Below are 23137 nucleotides of genomic sequence, written 5' to 3'. Positions count from 1 at the left end.
CCACCACGCCCTCTTTATCCTTAAGGGAGTCAACACCGGCGCCTACAACATCCACAGGTGTTCCAGACAAAGGTTTCCATAACTGATTATTTTAAAGGATGTTACATGTGATTGTCGCCTCTTGGTGATTCATTATGCATTGTTTCTTTTTTTTAATTAAATTTATGTGCGTGTGTCTTATTAAAAAGTCTGAGGAGGTCCTACCAAAATGGAATCTACTTCGGTTTATCTAATCCAGCATTTCCCATATTTGATTTCAACATGGACTATTTTGTTTCTATTTACCTCTCAACAGATAAAATGTTTCACAAAAATTTAAGCAAACCTGATTTTGAATCCTGCACTAGTCATTTTGTAATTTTAGACCACTTCTATTACTCGAGTCTCAGTTTATTCATTTATAAAATGGAATAATAATGCCTCCTCATAAGGTTATTGTGAAGATCAAATAAAATACCATAGGTAATGTACCCAATTCAGGGACCAGCACCTAGTAAATACTAAAAAAAAAATCACATGAATTCTTTACTCTTTTCTCAGACCCCTCACACTGTCTTTATTTTCTCATTCCCCCCTCTTGGCTAAATTTACAGGATTTGTTTTGACCAGTACTTACGAAAGAAAAGAGTCTTGTTATAAAGAACCACCCATCTCTGTATGTCTGTTTCCCTGTCTGACACAGGTGGGACACATCTCTCGGAGGCCTGGTTTTCTCTAGCCAGTTTATACAAATGATGACCACTGTCCCATCCACTTCAATCTATGGATTTGGTGAACATGAACATCCATCCTTTAAGCATGATATGAATTTCGTTAAATATGGGATGTTTTCCAGAGATCAGCCACCAAAGGTAATGCATGAATAGAGATTAATACCAGAAATCTGTTTATTGAAAGAAAAAAGAGACGTGAATGATAATATAAGGTGCCGTAAATTTACTCTTAGAAATCATTTTGGTTATTCTTAGTCATAAAGGCAAGTTCAAAATTTTATCCCTGCTCAGGTTTTTTTTTTTTTTTTACTAGTTTGTCTTCCACTCTCACAATATAAATTACACGATTTTTTTTCTGTTTTTTTTTTTTCGGCGTGTCATTAGTTGCTACTTGATCTCACTGAAATAGGAAAATAAAATTTTATAAGCCATCAGAAAACATATTTCTTCTTGACGTTGCAGGAATTTAGCAATCTCTACGGAGTTCATCCGTTTTATCTGTGCATAGAGAATGACTTTAATGCTCACGGTGTTCTCCTCCTGAATTCCAATGCCCAAGGTAACGTAATTGGTCAAATCATAAAGAACCGAATTCACAATTTGAAATGCTAATTTTGCATTTTCTCCTTTCTAAAATGTTGTTAATTAGAACAAAAGGGTGAGGAATTGTCTACAATTTAATATTTTGCTTTTTCATGATGGAAAATTTTTTAGCAAAACATATAAACAGTTGGGATAATATATTACAAAATATTAATGCATGCAGTACTAAAGACTTATAACTTGAGCAGTCAGAAGCCATTTGAGCAATCAATATCTTTTAGAAATACCACTGTAATGTGGTATCACTAGATTTGCCATACCATCTCAGCAAAATAAATATTGCAAAGGTTCCTTTTCTATATTAAATTAGTCTAGGAATATTAGAAATGGATTTCTCTGCAGCAACTTTCCTTAATAGTGGGTTTGGGGCTTAAACTAACTGTTATTCTTGCGTGTATATGTGTGTGTGTAAATGCAATATATAACTGACTTGATGATCTCTTTAGGAGAGAACCCACAGAACGGACAAATCCTGGCAAATACTTAGATCTTTCTTTCACAACTATGCACTGTGTCTAATATAATTAGATAGCCAGTCTAATAGAAATATTAAAAGTGATCTTTACCACTTTTTTGTGCTTATTCTGTACATTGTTTTCTTCTCCTCAGATATCACTCTGAACCCACTACCTTCTTTAACATTCAGGACCATTGGAGGAATACTTGACTTTTATATGTTTTTTGGACCCACTCCTGAAAATGTTGTCCAGCAGTATACAGAGGTACTGTAATTAATGCTTAAGTTTCATTGCTCTGGCTCTGGGGTAGAAGGAGTGATTAGCATATCTATTAATTACTTGTCAATCAATCTTCTATATAATGACTAATTGTTTCTTCATTTGAGTAAAAGCTTCTTATCAACGGTAATCTTATTAAGTAAGAGTTTTAACCCTTGCTTTAAAGAGAACCTTATGACAATTTTGCCAGAATTTTCAGGAAATAAAATTACACCTTTCAAAAATATTTTAGACTTCCAGATTAAAGTCTTTTCTTCTCTAGCCGCACCCAGATACCTCAGTTCTATTACTTCTCGTCTACCATGCCTTGTGATGTGCCCTGACACTTCTCCCAAAAGTATCCAACTGCCAGCCACTTGACTCAGTGGGCCAACTGAACTGAGTTGTGAGGGGTCACTGCTTGGAGGGACAGAACCCATGCGGAGCTGTGCAGTCGTGACTTTGGCTTATCATCTGTGCTCTCCTCCCTTTCTGTGTTTTTTTGCATCTCTCCTTAGGTCTCCTCCTCTTTATCCACCCCTTAATCTACCAGATGTCTGGCACCCAGCATACACTGCCAATTCGTTGTTCCTCTTCAAACTGTTATTCTTCAAGTGATCCCTTCTCTTTTGGGTGAACTGGTCAAATACCAAATGCTCAAGGATGTTTTCTGTTCAAAATAGGGTGCTTGCTAACTCCAGTGAGTTTCTGTCTAACAGCACATTATAAGCACAGTAAATTCTAGGTGTAATAGTAAATACCAGTAAACACTAGGTGGATGGGAAAGGAGGAGCAGGGGAGAGCCATGGCAGAACTGTTAAATAATAATTACCAGAATGCCTTTGTTTTCATAAGACTGTCCCTGGATCTGACTAGCAGGAAATCCTAAACTTAATTGTTCTAACAATCATGGGAAAAGAAAAGGGGCCTCTGATACTAGGAAATTTTTTCAGATCTCTGTAGAAACCAGGGGGTGACAGATGGAAGTTCCTGGGCTAAGCTGGAAACAAGGCCTGTACCAAAGTTTGTGGCTTCAGCGGATCCTCTAAAAAGCACACTGCTCCACTTGAAAAGACTAGATCAGAGTGGAGAGGTGAGAGTGTAGTGAAGGTTGTAAAAAGCTGAGAGTAACAGTCATCCTCTCATCGTTCTTTGCTTTCTTGCTCCAGTCTTTCCTGCTCTACCCCACTTCCCATATCTCCAGCAGGAGCTTGGAGGGCTGGGGTGGTGACCCACCCACCCAGCACGTCCCGCTAGGACAGACTTGTTTTGATGATTTTGAATAGCCAACAAGAATGGTTGACAAAAATCAAGAAAAGGCTACTTTCATTTATCTTCTCTTCTGAGCAACCCCTAACTTCCCTGAAGGACTGGTCAAAGCTGACAGCTTAACAAAATAAATTAATTTTTTCTTTCATCTCATTTTCATCCTGTTGTTGATAATACAGTCTTCCTATAGTTCAATCAGTACTCCAGGGGAAATGGTGAGTTGATCACATATGTTTCTCTATTTGGGAATGTGAGTAAGAATTCCAGTACCAGATGGCCTAGAATTGAAGTCTGCCTCTACCACTGACATGCTGTGTGATCTTGGGATCTCTTATTTTCCTTATCTGTAAAATGGGGATAATTATAGTACCTACCTCCTAGGGTTGCTGTGAGAATTAAATGAGATAATACGTATAAAAATGCATGTATCACCATTAAGCTCCACTAAATTCCACATAATGGGTACTTTTCTTACCTCACTGGGCCTCTCTGAAGCTTGATGACTATTCGTTCCTTACAATTCAATCTGCTTACCTTTTTGAACATTATCTCCTGATTCTCTTCTAATCTCACTGGATTCTTCTTCCTAATCTCTGGATAGATTTTTTAAAATGTAATTTTATATCAATGTTACAAGTTACTCAGTTAACATGCAGTAATAACTACTATAACAGTAAATCTGGTTTAGTCAGTGGTTACGCTGCCTCACCCCCACCCACCCCCTTATTTTTGTTCACTCCTCAGTCTTGTGGGTTTGGCATGATGTCCCCTTTAACTGTTTCAGGCTGACAAGGTCCATAGCTATTATGGGACAAAGGAATGAATTGTTTTGTTCGCAGATGAAGATCCAGCTTGCTTTGGGGATGTGGCTGGTCTCTCCTCATTGTTTTGTTAGTTGTCCAGGGCAGACCTGAAGAACGGGAGAGTCTGAGTTGGCTGCATACCTGGGTTTCAGGGCTAACTGGCATTTGTACAATTGGAAGGCTTTAAGTCTCTGAGAAATATTCTTAACAGGTAAATTGGAAATTATAGGTTAAAATAAAAGAAGTAGAAGAATCATGACTAGGGAATTTATAAATGAATTAGACTATACTATGTTGGGGAAAATAGCTTTTCATATATTCCCAGGCAGCGCTCACAAGGGGCACTGATCTTGTGAGGCCGTATGGCTTGCCAGTTATCCTTGAGGCCCCCAGAAGCACTTCAGTTTGAGGCTTTGTTTACTGTGGTACTTTGTGAAATCTGGCTGAGATCTGCCTAAATGGCACCACAGGAATGACCTACCAGCTCACTTTGAAATCTCTCAGCCATAAAAACCCTCTTTTATTATTTATTTTTCCCCCGTTTTGGTCAAGGTCTTTCTCCAAATGCATCACTGGGTAACGCTTGGTAATCATCCCTCAGTGCCAGGGAGGAACACCTCTGATAGTCGTGTCCCACAGCAGGGGAAGGCAGTGTTTTATTTGCAGAGTTTGGCTTAGAGAGAGGCCACATTTGAGTAGCAAGGAGGCTTTCAGGAGGCACCTCTTAGGCATTAAATATAATTAGGCTAAGTTTCATGAATACAGGAATAAGGTTCATAACGTACAAGCATTATGATTGAAGACTTGTCTTATTGGCTTGTTTTCTTTTATTAGGCAAGGCTTTTATATTCCAGAACTTTTGACCATATTATCTGAGAAAGTAGCAGGACTTCCCCAGGAGAGAAGTTTAATATTGTTTTAGCTATTGTGAGGGCCTCTATCTACCTAGAAAGCATACCTGGAGATATTTATATCCCATAGAAGTATGTAGCTGTATAATATTCAAGATGTTCAAAAGGCCCTGTCAGTTGAGACATCTGATTGTGTCCCACATTTACATTCTTAGCAGGGTTATGTTAATTGACAGGCAGAACATAATAATTCTTATACTTGCCTTGCTTTTCATATGAAGTTCTTTTTTTTCCCCTGAAGTTGAAGCTTTGACCTGCAACTGGCTGTATGTACTTTTGGAGACGCTTCAGAGTAAAACAGTATAACTGACAAGGAAATATGGTTGTTTCTCCGACATATAACATTTTCCTAAGAATAAAAAATGCAACATTCCCATATCCCACCATCTTTGACACTTAACACAGGTGTGGTACCTTTGTTACCACTGATGCAAGAATGTTCAAATATTACTGTAATTATAGTCCTTATTTTGCTTTAGGTGCATTTTCCCCATATAACACTTTATTTTGAACACCTTGTACTAGTGGCATACTTTTGTTTTAGAGCCTGAAAAAACATTCTTATGTTTTATTATTAACCTCAATCTTTGGCAACCACAGAGTTCAGAACTGTGTTATACAATCCCATGTTTTACCCTCTAGCTTTTTGTCTAGTAACATATATGACCCAAAACCTCCCCTTTCAACCACATTCACACTAATGCTTCAGTGCTGTTAATTTTGCTCATAATATTGCACTACCATTACCTCTGTCCATTTCTAAACCATTGCAATAAATCTAATTATAAATTCTGCACTGATTAAACATCAGCTCCCTATTCTCTACCCCCATTCTATTTCGTGGTAGCTTTTCATATAGATTCTACCTCTTTGAATTTGCTTTTTATAAGTAGTTCACATTAGTGAAATCACACAATATTTGTCCTTTCGTGTCTGGCTTATTTCATTCAACATAAGGTCCTTGAGGTTCATCCACGTTGCCACATGCATCAATATTCCATTCCTTCTTACAGCTGAATAATATTCTATTGAATGTTTATAACACATTTTGTTTATCCATTCGTCTGTTGATGGACAATTGGGTTGCTTTCATTTTTTGAAAATTGTGGATAATGCTGCTATGAATGTTGTTGTATGTATAGCTGTTCTGTCCCTGCTCTCAGTGCTTCTGGGAGTATACCTAGTAGCGGGATTGCCAGATCATATGACAATTCTATACTTGCGTCCTGAGGCATCCCCAAACTGTCTTTCACAGTGGCTGCCCCATCCTACATTCCAGCCAGCAGTGACTGAATGTTCCTATTTCTCCACATCCCCTCCAACACTTGTAGGTTACTGTTTTCTTAATAGTCACCAGTATAGCAGGTGTGAAATATCATCTCATTGTGGTTTTGATTTGCATTTCCCTAATAGCTAGTGATGTTGAGCATTTTTACATGTGATTTTTAGCCATTTGTATTTCTTCTTTGGAAAAATGTCTGCTGAAGTGTTCTGCCCATTTTGTAATTGAGTTGTCTTTTTATTGTTGAGTTGTAGGACTTCTTTATTTTTACTGGATGTTAAACCCTTATTGGATATGTGGTTTCTAAATATTCTATCCACTTTTCACTTCTTGACAAATTCTTTGAAACACAAATATCTTTTAATTTTGAGGAGTATCTGATCATTCTTTCATTGTTCATGCTTTGGGTATAAAGTTTATGGAACTGGTGCCTACCACAAGATCTCGAAGATGTTTCCCTACATTTTCTTTTAGAAGTTTTAAGTTTCTGGCTCATATATTTAGGTCTTTGATCCATCTTGAGTTAATTTTTGTATAGGGTGTGAAATAGGCTCCTCTTTCATTCTTTTGGATATGGATTTCCAGTTCTCCAAGCAAATTTGTTGAAGAGACTATTCTTCCCAGTTAAGTGGACTGGTAGTCTTGTCAAATATCAGTGGGCCATAGAGGTTAATATGTCTATCCTTGGGCAATACCATGCTGTTTGGAACACAGTGTGTTTTTAATATGCTTTAAAGTCAGATAGTGTGAATCCTCCAACTTCAGTCTTCTTTTTCAAGATGATTTTGTCCACTCAACACCCCTTACTCTTCCAAATTAATTTTGCTAATTGCCTTTTCCATTTCTACAAAAAAAAGGATGCTGGAATTTTTATTGTGATAATGTTGAGTCTGTAAATCAATTTGGGTAGAACTGACGATATTTAATGTTCCAATCCATGAACACAGAATGTCGTTCCATTTATTGAGGTCTTCTTTTATTTCTTTTAGCAATGTTTTGAGTTTTCTGTGTACAAGTCCTTTACATCCTTACTTACATTTATTCCTAGATATTGGATTCTTTTAGATGGTATTGTAAATGGAATTTTTTCTTGATTTCTTCCCCAAATTGCTTCTTACTAATGTATAGAACCTCTACTGATTTTTGTGTCTTGATCTTATATCCTTCTACTTTGGCGAACTTGTTTCCTAGCTCTAGTAGCTTTGTTGTAGATTTTTTGGGACTTTCTCTATATAAGAATATGTCATCTGAAAATAGTGAAAATTTTACACCTCCTTTCCAATTTGGATGCCTTTACTTTTTTCTTGCCTCACTGCTCTAGCAAGAATTTCTTACACATGTTGAATAAGAGTTGTGACAGTGGGCATCCTTGTCTTGTTTTGGATCTTACAAGGAAAGCTGTTAGTCTTTCACTATTGAGAGTGATGTTAGCTGTGGATTTTTCATATATGTCCTTTATCATATTTAGGAAGTTTCCCTCTATTCCTATCTTTAGAAGTTTGGTTTTTAAAGGATTTAATTATTTAATTTAGTTTTCTTTATTTGTCTACCCCCTTCCCACAGATGGTTCTCTGGTCTGTCTGCTCATTGTTTGCTCATCTTCTCCAGGAGGCAAACCTGGGACCCCCATGTGGTACACAGGCACCCAACTGGTTGAGCCACATCCAATTTCCCTAGAAGTGTTTTTTAACAAGAAAGGATGCTAGTTTTGTTGAATGACTTTTCCGTGTTGATAGAGGTGATTATTTTTTCTCCTTAATTTGTTAATGCAAGATACGTATTAATTGATTTTCTTGTGTTGAACCATCTTTGCCTGCTTGGGATAAAACTTACTTGATCAGGGTGTGCAATTTGTTTGATGTGTTGTTGGATTCACATTGCAAGTATTTTGTTCAGGACTTTTGCATCTAAATTCATTAGAGAAATTGGTCTATAATTTTCTTGTAGCATCTTTATATGGCTTTGATATTGCAGTGTTGTTGGCTTCATAGAATGAGTTAAGTATTGTTCCCTCCTCTTCAATTTTTTGGAAGAGTTTGAGCAGGAATGGTATTAGTTCTTTTTGGAGTGATTGGTAGAATTCACTTGTGAAGTCATCTGGTCCTGGGCTCTTCTTTGTTGGGAGGTTTTTGATGACTAATTCTATCTCTTTATTTGTAATTGGTATGTTGGGGTCTTCTATTTTTCCACAGTCAGTATATGTTGCTTGTGTATTTCTAAGAATTTCCCTTTTCTTCTGAGTTGTCTAATTTGTTGGCATATAGTTGTTCATAGTATTGTTTTATGATTCTTTTTATTTCTGTGGGGTCAGTGGTGATGTCCCTTCTCATTTCTGATTTTATTTATTTGCATCTTCTCTCTTTTTTCTTTGTTGATCTAGCTAAGGGTCTGTCAATTTTGATTAATCTTCCCAATGAACCAGCTTTTGATTGTATTAATTCTCTGAATTTATTTTTGTTGTTGTTGTTCTCAATTTAATTTATTTCTGCTCTAACTTTTGTTGTTTCTTTCCTTTTGTTTGCTTTGGGAATACTATACTGCTCTTTTTCTAGCTCCTTCAGGTATGTGATCAGGTCTTTGATTTCAGCTCTTTCTTCTTTTTTAATGTAGGCCTTTAGGCTATAAATTTCCCTCTCAGCATTGCCTTTGCTGCATCCCATGAGTTTTAATATGCTGTGTTCTTATTTTAATTCATCTTGAGATATTTACTTATTTCTCTTGCAATTTCTTCTTTGACCCACTGATTGTTTAAAGGTATGTTAACTTCCATATATTTGTGAATTTCCCAGTTCTCTGCCCGTTATTGATTACCAGCTACATTCTTTTGTGGTCAGAGAAGGTGCTTTGTATAATTTCAATCTTTGAAAATTCATTGAAACTTGGTTTTTGATCTAACATGTGATCAGTCTTAGAGAATGATCCATGAATCCTCAAGAAGAATGTATATCCTGCTGTCTTGGGAGCAATATTCTGTAAAACTTTGTTATGTCTAATTCATTTTTCATATTATATCTGTTTCCTTTTTGATTTTCTATCTGAATGTTCTATTTGTTGCTGAGTGGTGTACTGAAGTCCCCCACTGTGCTTGTAGAGGGGTCTGTTTCTCCCCTCAGTTTTGCCAGTGTTTGACTCATGTGTTTTGGGGCACCCTGATTTAGGTGCATAAATATTTATGATTGTTCGTTCTTCTTGGTAGATTGCTCCTTTTATTAAAATACAGTGTCCTTTTTTAACTCTTACAACAGTTTTCCATTTAAAGTCTGTTTTGTCTGATATTAGTATAGCTACCCCAGCTCTTTTTTGGTTCCTGTTTGCATGGAATATCATTTCCAACCTTTCACTCTCAATCTATTTGTGTCCTTGGGTCTCAGGTGAGTCTCTTCTAGACAACATATAGATGAATCACATTTTTAAATCAATTCCACATCTTTTTCCTTTACTTGGGCAGTGTAATCCGTTTACCTTCAGTGTTGTTTCTGTAAGGCAGTACTTACTTCAATCATTTTTTCCTAAGACTTTTATGTGTCCTGTCTTATTTTTGTTTCCCTTTTTACCTTTTGTTTATTTTTGCTAATAATCTTCATTTCTACAGTCTTGTCCACACCTAGTTCTCCTGTCTTTTCCTTTTAGCCTGTAGAATTCCCTTTAGTATTTCTTAGAGGGCAAGACTCTCATTGATGAATTCTCTGTTCTGTTTATCTGTGAGTATTTTAAACTCTCCCTCATTTTTTAAGGATAAATTTGCTCAATAGAGAATTTTGGGCTGGCAGTTTTTTTTCTTTCCTTGCCTTAAATACGTCATACCACTGCCTTCTCACCCCCATGGTTTCTAATGAGAAATCAGCATTTAATCTTATTGAGCCTCCCTTGTTTGTGATGGATTCCTTTTCTCTTGATGCTTTCAGGATTCTTTATCTCTGTCATTTGACAATCCAGTTGTCTGTGTTTTGGAATAGTTCCGTTAGGATTTATTCTGTTTGGAGCATGCTGGGCTTCCTGGATGTGCACATCCATGTCTCTCATAAGAGTTGGGAAATTTTGTGCCATTATTTCCTCAAACAACCCTTCTGCCCCTTTTCCCTTCTCTTCTCCCTCTGGGACATCCATAATATGTATGTTTGGGTGCTTCATGCTGTCACTTAATTCCCTGAGACCCTGTTCAATTTTTTTCAGTTTTTTTTTTTTCTGTATCTCTTCTTCTTTGTTAAATTTTGGATATTCTTTCTTCTAATTTGCTCATTTTTTCCTTTGTGTGTTCAGATATGCTGTTGTGTGATTCTATTTTTAATCTCTTCTATTGTGCCTTTTATTACTATAATTTGTTATTTTCCTATATATGTTTTCCTTTTCTTCTGTATGCTCACCCAGTATCTTCTTAACAGCCTCTATTTCTTCTTTCATCTCCTTGAATTGGTTTAGAAGACTCATTTTTACATCTTTGATTAGTTCTTCTAAATTCTGCATTTCCTCCAACTTTTTAACTTTGACCAGGCCATATCTTTCTCCTTCTTCGTATGGCTTGTAATTTTGGCTGATGTCTATGCATCAGATTATCTTGATGAGTTTACTCTAATGGTTAGCTTCTCTTTTGCCTAGGGTTTTATTGTCATCTGGCTTTGTGTTGAGTCTTTTCTTTGTCCCTTGGTTCAGCTTATTCTAAATCTTTAGAATTGTTCATGTTGAACTGATCAAAACTGGGTCAGGAACCTATGAAGGGGTTGCACACCAGTTCCAAAGAGCCAGTTCCTCTACAGACCTCTCTCAGACTCCTTGTTCTGCATCTTCCTGAATGTTTTATCATGGTGTCTTGGCCTCTGGAGACCAAGCACTCGTGTCTCACTACCCCCTGCCCCCACCTGCACCTGCCTGTGCCAGCTACACCCATGAGCCACCCTTGAGAACCGCCCGTGACACTTGGCCTGCAGCCAGCCAGGCCTTTCTCACGGGGGCCCTCACCCCCCTTCCCCGGCACCCAGCATGACCACCCTGCAGGCCAGTCGTGCTCCTCTCTCTCCCCCGTGCCTCCTTGCCACTTTCCTGGTGTCTGGCAAGGCCTCCCGTGCGGGCCACCCACGTGTTCCCCCTGTGCCCCCACTGCCTCCTCAGTGCCCAGTGAACCTACCTGTCTTCTTGCTGCTTCTGGAGGACAGGTGCACCCTGCTTCTCCCTCCTCCACCATCGTGGATCTGCCATCTCTCTTACTCATCTCATAAATTTGGCTTTCCTTAGAGCTCTGTGCTCTTCTCAAAAAGGACAGTTTCTAGCATCACAATAGTGAGTATAAACAAGGGCTGATTGTAGTAGGTGTAACGAGCTAGTTTCAGTAATTTCAGGTGTTAACTTTTGGCTATTCTACAATATACCAGGAAGTTAAAAAAGCATCTATGTAATGATTCAGTAATTATAATCATCTGTTAATTCTTAACTTTCTGATACAATTCCTCTCTGTTGTTTTGTTCATTTCCTCACTCCAGGGACAACCATTCTAAATTCGTCATGCTAAAAAGGGGTGTCAACATATGGGGTAGAGGAAGGAAACTGGTTATCATTCTTGAAGAGACTGGTACCTCTGGGTTTCAGGCCTAAATTAGCATAGGAACAATCCAGAGGCTTTAAGTCTTTGAAAAAGAAACTTACTGAATAAATTGGAAATTATAGATTTAAATAAAAGAAGTAGAACTATGTTACATTGGGGAAATAATTTTTATACATTCTTAGGTAGAGCCCAGAGTATACTTAGGCTTTTGAGGAACACTGTGGCTTGGGGCTTTGCAGTATCTGGCTGAAACCTGCATAAGAGAAACTTCCAGAATAACCTCCCAACTGTGTTTTAAATCTCTTAGCCATTGACACTTTCTTTTGTTTTATTTCTTTTCCCCTTTCTGGTCTAATACCATGGCGCCAGGTCAGGGTTCCCCTGGGAGTCATGCTCCATGGTGATTCACCCCTGGGACTCATGTTACATGAAGGAGGGAAGATAGTGATTTTGTTCGCAGAGTTTGGCCTAGAGAGGTCACATCTGGGCAACAAAGTGGTTTTTCAGAGGGTGACTCTTAGGCATTAATTATAATTAGGCTTAACTTTGCCATTTCAGAAATAAGTTTGTTAAGTGTAAGCCTCAGGACTGAGGGCTTGGTTTATTAGCATATTCCCTTTTATTAGGCAGGACTCATATATACATTTCAGTTTATTTTCAGAAGTCTCCCTGTTATAAGAGAGATAATTTAAATGGGGATACTTTGTGTTTTCTAAAAAGGAGTGGGTCTTAGATTTAGATCGTGCTAAGTTCTTTGTTTGCAGGCTCAGTAAATTGAGAGCCCTTATTGCTTGCGAGAATAGCAGGAATTCCTCAGGTGGAGAAGTGCAATAGTTTCATGCTGTCCATCCCCAGTCCCATAAGGGATTTCGCAAATCCTTTTATTTTATGCCCCAAATACTCTGTACACAATACTAAGATTTCTTTCTCTATCTTAGATTCCATATTGAATAAAGCTGAGTTAGGTTGTTCAAATGAACTGACCAGAATGGTTAAGGTGTACCACAGAAAATGTAAAAAAAAAAATTCTGACAAACTAAATTTCTCCTTTTTGGTCCCCCATAGAAATTGTTTTTAAAATACAGATATTACTTTTTACCTTTTTTTCTGATTCACCTTAGTGTTTTACTAGGTCACCCCCATTCACCTTCTACTTGAAGTCTGATTCTTTAGCTTAATAATTTTTGTGTGGAGGCGTCTTTTAGAATTAATGTTGATTCTTTAGCACTTTTAGAGCTGGAGAAATTTAGTCTGAGTATCGGATGTCAAAGAGACACCTAAAATTTCAGGGAGCTAGTTAGGTTACATAAAGAGCAAAACATCTCAGAATTTAGGATTAACAAATTGCAGAAATAAATGTGACTGCTGCAACAGCTTATAATATAGGCCTTAATTCCCTTCTGAGCATTTTTAAATGAAGCTAGTTTTAGAAATTAAAAAAAAAATTTGACAATTAATTTAGATTGAGGTCATCAACCACAGATTATAGCAGAAGATTTGTTTCATTTCACCTTTACACTTTTACCAGGGTTATGTTATTTAACAGGTAGAAATTACTGACTTGCCTTGCTTCTCTCTTAAAGTTCCTTTTTATTGAAGATGAAGTTCTGGTCCATAGCTAATTACATATACTTTTAGAGAAGCATTAGAGCAAAACAGTGTTACTGACCAGGAAATTTGCTCATTTCCATGATATGTAACATCCTTCAAAGAATAATTAAAATTATAACCAACGATACCATACTATTATCCAACATCATGCAGATCAGTATGAGGACCTAACATGAGCAGTGAGAACATTGTCAAGTCTTTAGGAATTTAATACAATCCTAACTATTTATATGAATAACATTTCACTAGTACAAATTCCACCAAAGAAGGTTAGAATATCCCTTTCAATTTTTATTATTACACTTTCCATTCAACTCATAATATCTTAAACTAATTATTTTTAGTACTTTACAAGGTAAAAGAACAAATCCTTTACAACAGTTTGAGATAAAAAGATATCTTTTAGAGTTTGATTTTGGGAAGGCAAAGTATCAAAAACTTTCAGGTTTGAACATTAAGTTTAAACAGGAAAATGGGTCACTGTGAAACAATATTTGGTTCCCTGTTTAATCTGATTTAATATGACTGTAATGAAAAGACTTAATTCCTTTAAAAGTGAGCAATGTAAACATCAAAGAGGATATTATTTTGATATGGTATAGAATCTTTGTCTTCTAAACAGAATACTCAGATGGTTAAATTTTTTTGCACCCTGTCATTAAGAGCAGACCAATAATCCTAGATATCATTACTTTAACAGATGAAAACCAAACTCTAGTTTTGTGTGAATACAAATATCCTAATATTATGAATAACCTCAGAAGCACCCTGCCTCTCAGGTTCTGGAGAATATACTACAATGGTTTAATTTGTCCCAAGCATAATCTAGGAAAACCTTTTCCATAGCTCCCAGGGACATTTTCCTTTACTTATTGAAATATGGCAGTTACATCTTACTTAATTATCCCCATTCCAAGGCTATAAATGTTTTAATAATGACTTGTCTTCTGCAGCTACCATTGGAAAGGTGTTATGAGAGAAAAGTAATTCCAAATTGGGGAATTCCCTCAGAACTTTATAGCAATCAAGGAACGCAGCCCACAGAAAGAACCACATAAAACGTGGCTTATTCTACACTTCCCTTGTGCTCATCAGTCCAAACCCCAGGCCCAGCGGAAAGAACTCTAAATTAAACTCACACCTCCCCGTCTTTCTTTCTTTCTTTTTTTAAAAATAGATTTATTTTATTTATTTCTCTCCCCTTCCCCCCCAGTTGTCTGCTCTCTGTGTCCATTCACTGTGTGGTGTTCTGTGTTTGTTTGTATTCTTGTCTGCGGCACCAGGAATCTCTGTCTCTTGGTTGCGCCATCTTGCTGCATCAGCTCTCCATGTGTGCAGTGCCACTCCTGGGCGAGCTGTGCTTTTTTCACACAGGGCAGCTCTCCTTGTGGAGCACACTCCTTGCATGGGGGGCATCCCTATGCGGGGGACACCCGTGCGTGGCACGGCACTCCTTGCACAGGCAGCACTGCGCATGAGCCAGCTCCACACGGGTCAGGAGGCCCTGGGGATTGAACCCTGGACCTTCCAAATGGTAGGCGGACACTCAGTCAGTTGAGCTACGTCCACTTCCTTCTGTCTTTCTGAAGGTTTTAGTCTGGAAGAAGGGTAAGTTGTAATATTCATTTTCTTCCTAATGCCCAGGTTGTTTATAGTAATTCCAATTATGAACATCCTGAAGCCTGGTGCCTCGAAGGTTTTTGGGGGTTTTTTGGCTGATATTTTAGATAGGGAAAATTTCTTCTTTTTTCCTTTCAATTTTTTGTCTGATAGTTATGTCTTTCTAGATTTTGGCTTGACCTTCACCAGCAGTCCTGTAAATTGATTGGTAAAGATTTGAGTATTCTGGCTTTTAAGTTTATATGACAAGATGATAGGAGAGGCTCAAAAGAACACTGGAAGCTCAACGTTCTAATTTCTGGGACTCCAAGAATACTAATCTATATTTACATGTAGGTGCTTGGTTATTGGTTTTTAAGCAGTTTGAATAGTGCTCTCTTAAGAATTTTGTTTGTGGGCGGCGGACTTGGCCCAGTGGTTAGGGCGTCCGTCTACCACATGGGAGGTCCACAGTTCAAACCCAGGGCCTCCTTGACCCGTGTGGAGCTGGCCCATGTGCAGTGCTGATATGCGCAAGGAGTGCCCTGCCACGCAGGGGTGTCCCCCTCCGTAGGGGAGCCCCACACGCAAGGAGTGTGCCCCGTAAGGAGAGCCGCCCAGCGCAAAAGAAAGTGCAGCCTGCCTAGGAATGGCACCGCACGGAGAACTGACACAGCAAGATGACGCAACAGAAAGAGACACAGATTCCTGTGCCGCTGACAACAGAAGCGGACAAAGAAGACACAGCAAATAGACACAGAGAACAGACAACCGGGGGGTGGGGGCGGGGAGGGGAGAGAAATAAATAAATCTTTAAAAATAATAATTATAATTTTGTTAATTTCGTATTACCATCCAGAGGTATGAAAATGTATATTGAACACACAGAGAGACGCAAATACAAAGTTAGACACACTCAAAAAAACAGAAACCCAGAAATATAAAACTCACTATTTTGAACCATACATTTTCACTCTCTTCTTGAATGACTTGCAGTTAAGATATCGTCCACAGATGCTCCTGGAATAGGAGCTGGGTTTTTAACCTTGGTACCTGAGGCCTCCGGCAAGAGATTGAGAGCACTGATGTTTCTTCAGTAGAGCCCCGGCCCCTCATTCCAGGTCTCTGCCAGTTGCCACCCTGCTTTCCTTGTGGCTTTTCCCCAGGGACCACCAGGACAGGCCCTTGTCCAGTGTCCTTCTTCCGTGCAGTTTGCGCATTAGTTGGTTCCTAAGTTCTTAGCAGTTTCCCCCATCCCTTGATGGGGACCCATGGGGCTTCTCTTCCTGCTCTCATTTTGTCCTCATTTCCTTGGTTCGTTAGAGTCTCGAGAAGGGCTTTTATTCTTTTGAAGGACTGGTTTTCTTTAACTTGGTCCCTGTTACTATAAACTGGAAAGGCAGTTTCAAACGACCTAGACATAAGCAGTTCTAGCCCTCCATCGATTTTCTGTAACTTTTATATCAAGAAAACTTTGAGTAACAAACATCATATTAAACATGACGGTGTTTTCTGGACTTTGTGTTGCCTGTAGGAGTATAAGTTATTTCAACGGAAGCTGAGGGACTTTCCTTGGGTTCTTGTATTACTGCCTTAATTTTTTGTAAGTTGCTAGTTTTAGGGACCCCATTTTGCAGACCTGCAAAAAGCACATTTTTTATAGTGCTTTAATTTAGCTGAGTCACCAGCATCATTTGGCTTCCATTTGGGGTCCCTTACAGGTGTTGTTAAATTTGTTCCAGCATACACTGGGTAGCCAGAACTTTCTCTTTGTTTCTTATCTGCTTCCTGCTCTGTGTTTTCAATTACTAGTCTCCATTGCTTTCCTGTTACTATGGTATTTAGCAAGGCTTGGATATTAGCCCAATTTGGGTTATAGGTTTCTAATATTGAAGCAATTACCCTTTCTGTTTTCTTTGGGTCTTTATAGAGTGGGCTATTGTTTTTCCAGTTATATAGATCTGATAGAGTATGTATATATACAAATTCTTCTGGGCCTCCCAGTTAACTTATTCTGTAGGCACTTCACCGAGGGATAGAAATTTTGCAGGTGGCTCAGCTGCTAATTTTAGAGAGAAAGTCTGGCTGAATTGAGTGGTGTGATGGGTATGGGAGGGGGAGATTATTTCTATCTCAGGCTCTTTTATCTCCAGTAAAGGGGAATATACAGGAGGTGCTCATAAAGCTCTATTGGGTTCTCCAGATTTGATCAGGGAGGACATTTTTCTTTTCTGCTAGTCTTTACAGGTAAAATTTTATATTTTCATATCAACACTGATTTTTGTGAGGGACAAATAAAGGATTGAATATACATCATCTATTCCCATTTATGCTTTCTTCTGCAAAACAAATCTAATTATAATGTAGTGCTCTTTTCTATAGAATCATTTTCAGGCCATTTTTTTCTGCTGATTCTAAATCATATTGAAGCTAGACTGTTATAGAAATAAGCCATTTTTTGTTTAATTCATAACTAAAACCTTCCCAATTTTTCAAAATACAGCCCAAAGGGAATGCTAGCAGAATTAGAATTTCCCATTTTAAGGAGTTGTAGTAGTGAATAACTAATTAGGAGCAACTAAACAATACAAATGCAGTGACACACCAATTAACAGTTTAAGCATGCACTTAACACTATATCTAGGTAACAAACCAGTTAACAATGCAGCAGAAACTTCACACTATATCTAAGACACACATCAATTAACAATTGAACAGACGTTAAACAACTTTATTAAATACCAATTGTTGCCAGATTCCTTTTATCTCAGTAGTATATTCAACAGACAGACTCAGGTCAGGGCTAATACCCCGTACGGTAATCAGGAAACAGAAAGTATCCATGTGGAATCTAAGCCCCCACTTGACATAGATGTGCAATGGACACAACCAATCCAATGTCCACAGAGAAAATGTGGAATGGGTGTGGGAAGGGTAGCCATGGTGGCTGCTGGGTTTGGGGAATGGGAGGAAGAGATGAGATGTGGAGGCATTTTCGGGACGTGGAGTTGTCCTGGGTGGTGCTTCACGGACAATTACAGGACATTGTAGACCCCCCCAGGGCCCACTGGATGGAACGGGGGAGAGTGTGGGCTATGATGTGGACCATTGACTACGGGGTGCAGTGATGCCCAGAGATGTACTTACCGGGTGCAATGGATGTCTCACGATGATGGGAGAGAGTGTTGCTGTGGGGGGAGAGGGGGCCGGGGGCGGTGGGGTTGATTGGGACCTCGTATTTTTTGAAGGTCTAGCGCCCTGAGCAAGGGGCGTCATTCTGGAAGTGGGACCTAGGGCTCAAAACCCCGGCCCAAGGGCCTGGGGCCCCGAAGGAACTTGCTGCCCACCTCCACCTTGGGGGCCCGCTCACCTGCCAGGTGTCTGACCTGGACCTGGGAACCCCTTCTCCCCGCGATGCTTCAATGCGTGAGGGGCCTGGGGTGCCCGCAGAGCAGGGGAGCCCCGATCACCCAGCCTCCAGGCTAATAGGACCCAGCGGCCGCCAAGGGCTCGCTACCCTGCGGGGCTCCACAGCTCCGCGCAGTCAGACTCCTTATTGCGCAGGGACCTTAGTCCCATCAGAATCATCAAATGGTTACCGAGGAAAAGCAAGGAGTGTCTGCCCGACGGCTCCGAGGACCAATTCCTGACACACCAGGGCTTCAAAGAGAGAAGAGTTTATTGCTAAGCATGAAGCAGGAGATCAGTGGTCTATCAGCCTAAAAATCTGCCTCCCTGAGTCCAAGAGGTTAGAGTTTTTATGGGTTCAAGCAAAGGAAGTACAGTGGTTACCATTACAATAAGCAAGTGTAAACAAGGCTAGAAAAACCCGTAGCAACAGTAAGTATAAACAAGGACTGAGGCAGGTTCAGCAAGTTTCAGTAATTTCAGGTATCAGCTTCTGGCTATTGTACAGTATACTAGAAAGTAAAAAAAAAGCCTCTGTATAATGATTCAGTAATCATAATCATTTGTTAATTCTTAACTCTGTTATGGTCCCATAGGCATCTCAAACACAACATATCCTATACTGAATTAATAACTTTTTCTGAACGTCTTATTCAAACCAAATCTTCCTGTTATATCTTTTTCTGACATAATGAAATCATCACTAATCCGGCCATCTAAACAAAATAATTGAAATTTATCTTAACTTCGTTTTGTTCCTTTCCTCCCTATAGCTCATAGTTTTATGTCTCCTTATTTTCTTCTCCAACATGCTTGCTTCAACAAGCCTTCGTCTTCTGTTCTAGAGCTGTTACCACAGCTTTGGAACTGCTTTTCTTGCATCCCATCTGGTTCTCCCTTCATACCCTGGAACCAGGAGCGTGGATCTAAAGTGCAAAGCCCATCTGTGGCAGTATGAGATTATTTATGAATGCCCAAAACAGAGAAAAATTATGTTTGTAAACTGGTCAGTTAACAGTATCACTCTGGGTGTGATACTCTTTGATTGTATTAAATCCAGAGGTTCTGAGTTTACTTGAAAAAAGATTTCATTCTGCCATGTTGGGGGGGCGTAACTCAGGGTTGAGTCTCCGCGCCTTTGGTGGACTAGTATAAACACCCACTCACTCAAGAAGACGCAGGAAGAGCGCTCCATAGACTCGCGAGAGGAGAGAACTTTGATCCCGCGGTAAGAGAGAGGAACCATTTGCCTGATAGTTTGCAGCTGAAGAGAACAGAGCAGGTGAGCAGCTGATATGCCTGGAAGGAAAGAGCCCTCTGCCTGCCTGGAGCTTGAGAGAGGAAGGCTGACCCCTTGCAGAGATCAGCACCCATCTTCGGTGAGAAAGCAGCCTTGAGTTGGACCCTTATGGCCTTGTAACTGTCAGCTTTTACCCCAAATAAATACCCTTGATAAAAGCCAACAGATTTCTGGTACTTTGTATCAGCAGCACCCCTTTTTTGACTGAATAATACACCAGCTATCAGTCCTCTGCTAGACCTCTGTCCATTTTCTAAAGCAGCATTGTCAAGGCGAAGTATAATAAAACAATATATGCAATTTTAAAGTTTTAGTAGCCGCATTAATTTTTTTAAAAAAAGCAAATAGGTGAAACTAATTTCTTTAATCTATTTCATTTAACCAATATGCCCCAAACATTATTTCAAATATGGCAGTCTACATTTTTTAAGTTACTGTCTTCTATATCTGGTGTGTGCATTGCACTTACGAGGCATCTCGAGTCACTTTGGCCACGTTGCAGGTGTGCAGTAGCCACAAGTGGTGAACCCCATGCAGGACTGACTGAGCAGGACTGAAGGATAGAAAGTCGACATACATTTGCTTGGCTTATGAAGGCCCTTCACTGTCCGCTCTGGCCCCCCATCCTCATTGCCTCCTCCCTCCTCTTCCTCCTCTGGGCTCCAGCTCCACGGAAGTGTTCTAAGTCTGCCATGCGCTTTCGTGTCCATGCCGTTTCACGTACTATGCCATTTACTCAGAGGAGTGCTCTCTCTTGTCCACGTGGCAGTCGGCTTCTTTATGACGCTACCCACTGACCTGCCGGCTCTCCACGCCACCTTCTGTGTAAAGTCTGGGCATCTCCCTCGGAACACCAGACACGCGCCCTGGGCCTCCACCCTGCCCGGTCACACCACAATGTGAGCGGAAGCTTTCTTTGTCCAGTGTGCGGCTGACTCTACCTTGCCCACAAGTCTCATAAATACAAGCCTCCTCTCCAGTCCTGTGAAATCAGGTATGAGGAAATTTATTAGTTGGCCTAAGGAGGAGGCATGTTCGAGTCAGGTTTTTATTTTGTTGGTCTCACCCTCATCCTGAGGAATTTAGGCTATGATTTACAAACCTCCTTTTACATTACATTCATTTACATTACATTCACAGCCTCATGAAATTATATTATCCAGGTCGTTTATCTTCCTTTTGAACACTAAAACCCAACAAAATGAACCTTGACAAAAGACTATGAAGAGCTTCAGTTAATTTGCTAATTATTCTTTATTTAATTAGCTTCTCTTTATTCTTTGATCATGACACAAATCACTTATAAGCAGGGTTCTAGCCTAGTGGAAATTTAACATTTTCATTTCTATTATTAAAAAGAACATCTATATTTCTAAGCAAGTATGCCCTTTGTGAATATTCTGGATTGTTTATAATGAAGTTAGGATCTATTTTCCAAATATGTTTATTCTTAATTACACAAGTATTATGGAAATTTGTTTTCTATGTATCGGTGTCCAGTGATGCCAACATATATCTCAGATCCCCCTCTGCTTTTGGCAGAAACAACCACTTTTAATGGTTCTTCCAGATGCTTCCTATGACTTTACACACACACTTTCTTCTTCAGCATAAATGGGGTCATACTGTAACTATTTTTTGTGACATGATTTTTTGAATTTACCTCTATATGTTGGAGACCTTTCCATGGCAGTACTTATAGATCTACTACATTCTTTTTAAGGGCTGTATTAATTGATGTTTATGCTGATTTCAGTTTCCCACTATCACAAAGAATGTGGCAACAAACATTCCTATTTGAATATATTTATGCATATATGTATTTCTGTAATATATATTCCTAGAGAGAGAAGAAATGAATGAATCAAGAATATGTGCATTTGAAATTTTGGTAGAGACACTAGTATCCCCACACAAAAAAAAGAGGCTGCTAATTTCTGTTTGCCTCTAGACTATATAGAATAGGAACTAGACCTGAAGACACTGAACTTGGTTAGTGGAAGGGGCACTAGGTCAGGTTGGAGGAACTGGCTCCTCTTCTCCTTCTCATGTTCTCGTTAGCTCCATGACGTGGCATGAGTCGCTTAACCTTCTATGACTAGGTCTTTTCACCCGCGAGCTCTCAAAAATGTTAATAGATACAGGTTTCACCTTGGCTTTCAGGCATGTAGCAGAATTAATTTCACAAGCTCAATCTGCAGTTTCCAAAGATTGCATTTTGAAATCAATGGGACAAATCTTCTGCTTGTCTAAATTCCTTTAGAATGGAGCAAAATGGAAACCAAGACCTCAGCGACCCATGCGGATTCTCGAAGCAGCACTGCATTCAGTCCTTCGCTGCGCAGACGCTGCTTTGGCTCGGTGACCAGCACGTGGCTGGGCGTCTAAGGCCAGGAGACCTTCCAGGCAGGGGCAGACCATCAGTGAGAAAGGGAAGAGGAGAAGGCCAAGGCTTTCACTCCCCTTGACAAGCATTCGGGGGGAAACGCTGTGTTGCCAGATGAACCAGTGCCCCAGTTTTCACAGGCAGAGGTTTTCCAAGTAAAGGGATTGTCTTTCTCAAACTGGTGTCAGAACAGGATTCAGTGAGTGACTCAAATTAGCATTCTCTCTTACTATTACTATTGTAAATGTTTGTTTGGCTTAAATACAATGGTACCATGAGGTGGCTGGGAAAAAATCTGCTGCTCAGGTGAAGCTGAGTCCAGGTTTTGCTGGAAAAGCAAGGAAGTAATTAGAGGTCAACTGAAGCTATTTTCTCTCTCCCTTTCAAATCCTCCTTTCAAAGGGGGAAAAATCAAAGCACCTTCAAACCAGGATTCTGAAACCCAGAGGATGATTGCTGAGTGACAACAGAATGCCAGTCTTAGTGGTAGATCTTTTCTAGACCACTGGCTCTTCCATTTTGCTGTACATTGCTTATTTGTAAGAATACTAATGTATGCAGCCCATCCCCGGAGGTTCTGATTTAATTGGCCTGGACATCATGATGTTCTAAAGCAAGTGTTTTAGTTTTCTTTCCTTAAAACAGATACCATACAGTGGGGCTGGAATAAAAACAGGAATTTATGGTCTTGCTATTCAGAGGCTGGAAGGCTTATTTTTTCCCAGGTCTGCTTCTAGGTGGCCAGTGATCTTGGGGTTCCTTAGTCTTTGCGTCACCTAGCAATGCATATGGCAGCATCTCCTTTCTCTTCCTGGTTCTGTTGACCTCCAGCTTCTGGCTACTCCCCGTGGCTTCTCTCTGTGTGTCCGATTTCCTTAGCTTATGGGGGCTACAGCATATTGGGTGAAGGCCCATTTTCATGCAGTTTGGGCACCCCTTCACTAATGACATCTTCACAGGTCCTGTTTACAAATGGATTCAAATCCTCAGTACCAGGGGT

At 39.5% G+C, this 23137-nt stretch overlaps 1 protein-coding gene across 1 annotated transcript in view; it reads left to right on the top strand.

Annotated features, from left to right (window-relative positions):
- LOC131280550 (sucrase-isomaltase, intestinal-like) overlaps positions 1 to 23137 on the top strand; it is a 152207-nt gene that overhangs the window by 30981 nt on the left and 98089 nt on the right. The window contains exons 5-7 of the mRNA XM_058307783.2: positions 683 to 851; positions 1176 to 1272; positions 1926 to 2038. Coding sequence (XP_058163766.1) covers positions 683 to 851; positions 1176 to 1272; positions 1926 to 2038 — 379 coding nt within the window. The remainder of the gene's footprint in view (positions 1 to 682; positions 852 to 1175; positions 1273 to 1925; positions 2039 to 23137) is intronic.

The sequence above is a fragment of the Dasypus novemcinctus genome, chromosome 12, assembly GCF_030445035.2.
Source record: "Dasypus novemcinctus isolate mDasNov1 chromosome 12, mDasNov1.1.hap2, whole genome shotgun sequence".
Classification (NCBI taxonomy): domain Eukaryota; kingdom Metazoa; phylum Chordata; class Mammalia; order Cingulata; family Dasypodidae; genus Dasypus; species Dasypus novemcinctus.
Note: the sequence above shows the minus strand (reverse complement) of the source record. Positions and strands in the feature narration are given on the sequence as shown.